Below are 3,182 nucleotides of genomic sequence, written 5' to 3'. Positions count from 1 at the left end.
AGTAATGTGGGGCGGGTCACTAACCTACTCCCCTGAGGAATCCCGCGAGGTGTGTCGCCTGCGCCGCGGAGCCGCGCTCCAGCAGTGATTGCCTACTTGGACCTGTGACTACTTTCTTAAAGAAGAAAGTCATTAATCTTAAATTTAGGCGCCCTCCTGTGATAGAGCTGCAAACCCTGGATCCTTCTCACCCTGGACTAAGGAGCAGGACCTTGGAAGCCATCAGCATGCAGGCCCAGTGAAACCTGGAGCTGGGAGGTCTGGGGGCGGGTCTGGAGCTTAAGGCGAGCCTTGCCAAGGGAGCATCTTACCCGCCACTTTTGTTCTCGGCCAGATGGAGTTTGTGACGGGCCTGACACACCTCCAGGAGTCCAGCTGCCCCATCTGTCTGGACTACCTGAAAGACGCGGTGACTACAAACTGTGGGCACAACTCTGTTGCTCCTGCCTCAACATGATGTGGAGGGACATGGATGAGACCTTCCCTTGTCCCGTCTGCTGATTTTGCTTTCATAACAAAAGCTTCAGGAGCAATCGCCAGCTCTGCAATTTGACCGAAATTGCTGAACTACTGCACGTCAGAAGGAGCAAGAGGCAAAGGCAGGAAGAGTACTCTGTGTGTGGGAAGCACAATCAGTTTCCGACCCTGTTTTGCGGGAAGGACCTGGAGGTTTTATGTACACAGTGCAGTTTCTCCCTGCAACACCGGAAACACTACATTTGTCCCATCAAGGAAGCTGCCTCTTTTCACAGGAAGATTCTAGAATACAGTATTGACCCCTTGAAAGACAATATGGAATGAGTAGAAAAAGTGATAACGCTTCAAGCCAGCAAACTAGTGGAAGTGAAGAAAAAGGTAGAGTTTAGGAGAGAAGAAATCCTTTCCGAATTTGAGTAAATTAGACTGTTTCTACAGAATCAGCAGGAGGCTGTTCTTAAGCAGATGGAAGATGAAGAGAGGGACATTTTAACAAAACTAGCTGAACACTGTACAACATTTTCAGGTCATGTGTCCACATTAAGACGTCTGCTGAAGGAGGTGGAGTCCAAGCATATGCAGTCAGACCTGGACTTTCTGACACACGTTAAGGGTATCCACCATGGGTATGAAACCTGGAATATCTTGAGCTCTTCTTATTCCAATTAAAGAAATATGGATTTAGCCTTCCTCCACAGTATTCTGGCTTGGGCAGAATCCTCAAGCCCTTTCAGGTAGACGTGATTCTAGATCTTGAAACAGCACTCCCTCGGCTTGTTGTCTCCTAGGATAGAAAAACTGTGATACAGAAAGAGAAAAAAGCATCTCTGTTATAACCCAAGGAGATTTTATCTCCGCCCTCCTGTCCTGGGTTCTAGGAGATTTAGTTCTGGCCGGCATTACTGGGAAGTAGACGCGGGAAACAAGCCTAAATGGACCTTGGGGGTGTCTTGAGACTGTTTCCTTCGGAATTGGTGGAATCGGCCAGTAGTTGAGGGTGGATTCTGGGCGATTGGGAGATACATTGAAAGCATTTATGTTATGCTGGGTCCTAAGAGAACCCAGTTTCTGCCTGTAGTAAACCCCAGTAAGGTTGGCATTTTTGTGGACTGTGAGTTAGGGGAGGTTTCCTTTTACAATATGAATGATAGATCTCTTCTCTATACTTGTAATGATTATTTTTTTTAACGTGGGTTTATTCTTTTTTTTTAAGATTTTATTTATTAATTCATAGAGATGCAGAGAGAGAGAAAGAGAGGCAGAGACACAGGCAGAGGGAGAAGCAGGCTCCATGCAGGGAGCCCAACGTGGGACTTGATCCAGGGTCTCCAGATCACGCCCTGGGCTGCAGGCAGCGCTAAACCGCTGAGCCACCGGGGCTGCCCTGTAATGATTATTTGAAAGAAGTTTGTCCCTATTTCTGTATTGGAATAGATTATGAACCTCTTAAAATCTCTTCAGTAACAGATGATGAAAACTAGATACCTGGGAAACGATACTGTTTCAGTGTCTAGGGGTGACTTAGTAAATTTAGTCTCAGTAATTCTAGACTCTTAAGGTTTACTGCTGAAAACCAGAATTGATTTTTCTCCTTTATTTTCAGCAACTATAAAAACATGGTAGTGACACCAATTTTACAGATGTTTTTGGTATTAGTTGCTAAGTGCTTTGACTTTCTTAAAGTATTTGAGAATTATATTACTTAACAAATCCAATAAAACATTTTCTGTTGAAAAAAAAAAGTAATGTGGGGCGGTGGAAAGATTTGGAAGAGTGTGACACAGAATATGCCTATTGGAGTGTTCATGTAGTATCAGAATGAATCAGGTGACGGAAAGGCAGAGAGGCTGTCACAAAGGCAATCGCGGGAGGCTAGGCATGAAGTATAGACAGCTTTAATGAGACACAAAGTTTTATTCATTCATTCATTCATTCATTCATTCACTCATTCATGAGAGATGCAGAGACACAGGCAGAGGGAGAAGCAGGGTCCCTGCAGGAGGCCCGACGTGGGACTCTGATCCCCACACCCCAGGATCACGTCCTGAGCCAAAGGCAGATGCTCAACCACTGAGCCACCCAAGGCATCTCACAAAGTTCTATTTAAATGTGGATGTTATAAAAAAAAAAAATAGGGAGCAGCCATGGATCCAAGGGTTTCACTAGGAGAATTGTGGAAGAATTATTCTTTAAAAAAAGGATTGGGTAGGGAGAATGTTTGAAGGTAGGTATACTAATAATAGTGGTAATCAAGGTAGTATTACTTATGAAAGTATTAATGAATCACAGAAATCATACAGGGATTTCCAAATAACAGTAAATGCTGTGGTACTTAGACACGGCTCTCGATGTATAGCTTTAGGATGATTGGAGCTGTTTAGTGACCGAATTGGATTTACTATGGTGAATAATTGGCTGAAATGTGGGCCACAGGAGTTTCCTTTCATATAATATATGTTTGTGCATGTGTTTTCATACCTCTGCCTCAAATCTTTTTATCTTTTTATTTTTCAATTTTTTTATTTCTTTGCCTACAGAATGCTGCTTTGCATGATTATGGCTCTGACTCCAATGCTCTTATCCCACTGTATACATGCTGCTGCGACTGCCTTCATCGGGTTTTGTTGTGGTAGTTTTGACATGCCTCGCGTATTCACCAAACTCCGTGGGTCCTCGAGAATGGAGATTGTGTCTCAATCATCTTT

The 3,182-nt window shown here is 43.9% G+C and overlaps 1 protein-coding gene across 1 annotated transcript; it reads left to right on the top strand.

The window, feature by feature from the left end:
- Nucleotides 1-334: 334 nt before the first annotated feature.
- Nucleotides 335-1,665, top strand: TRIM60 (tripartite motif containing 60). Its single transcript, XM_041722464.1, is given in 4 exon segments — nucleotides 335-431; nucleotides 434-1,105; nucleotides 1,108-1,279; nucleotides 1,281-1,665. Coding segments are annotated over 4 exon segments (1,326 nt in total).
- The last annotated feature ends 1,517 nt before the right edge of the window (nucleotides 1,666-3,182 follow it).

Source organism: Vulpes lagopus, chromosome 11, assembly GCF_018345385.1.
Source record: "Vulpes lagopus strain Blue_001 chromosome 11, ASM1834538v1, whole genome shotgun sequence".
Classification (NCBI taxonomy): Eukaryota; Metazoa; Chordata; class Mammalia; order Carnivora; family Canidae; genus Vulpes; species Vulpes lagopus.
This window is presented reverse-complemented; position numbering and strand designations above follow the sequence as displayed.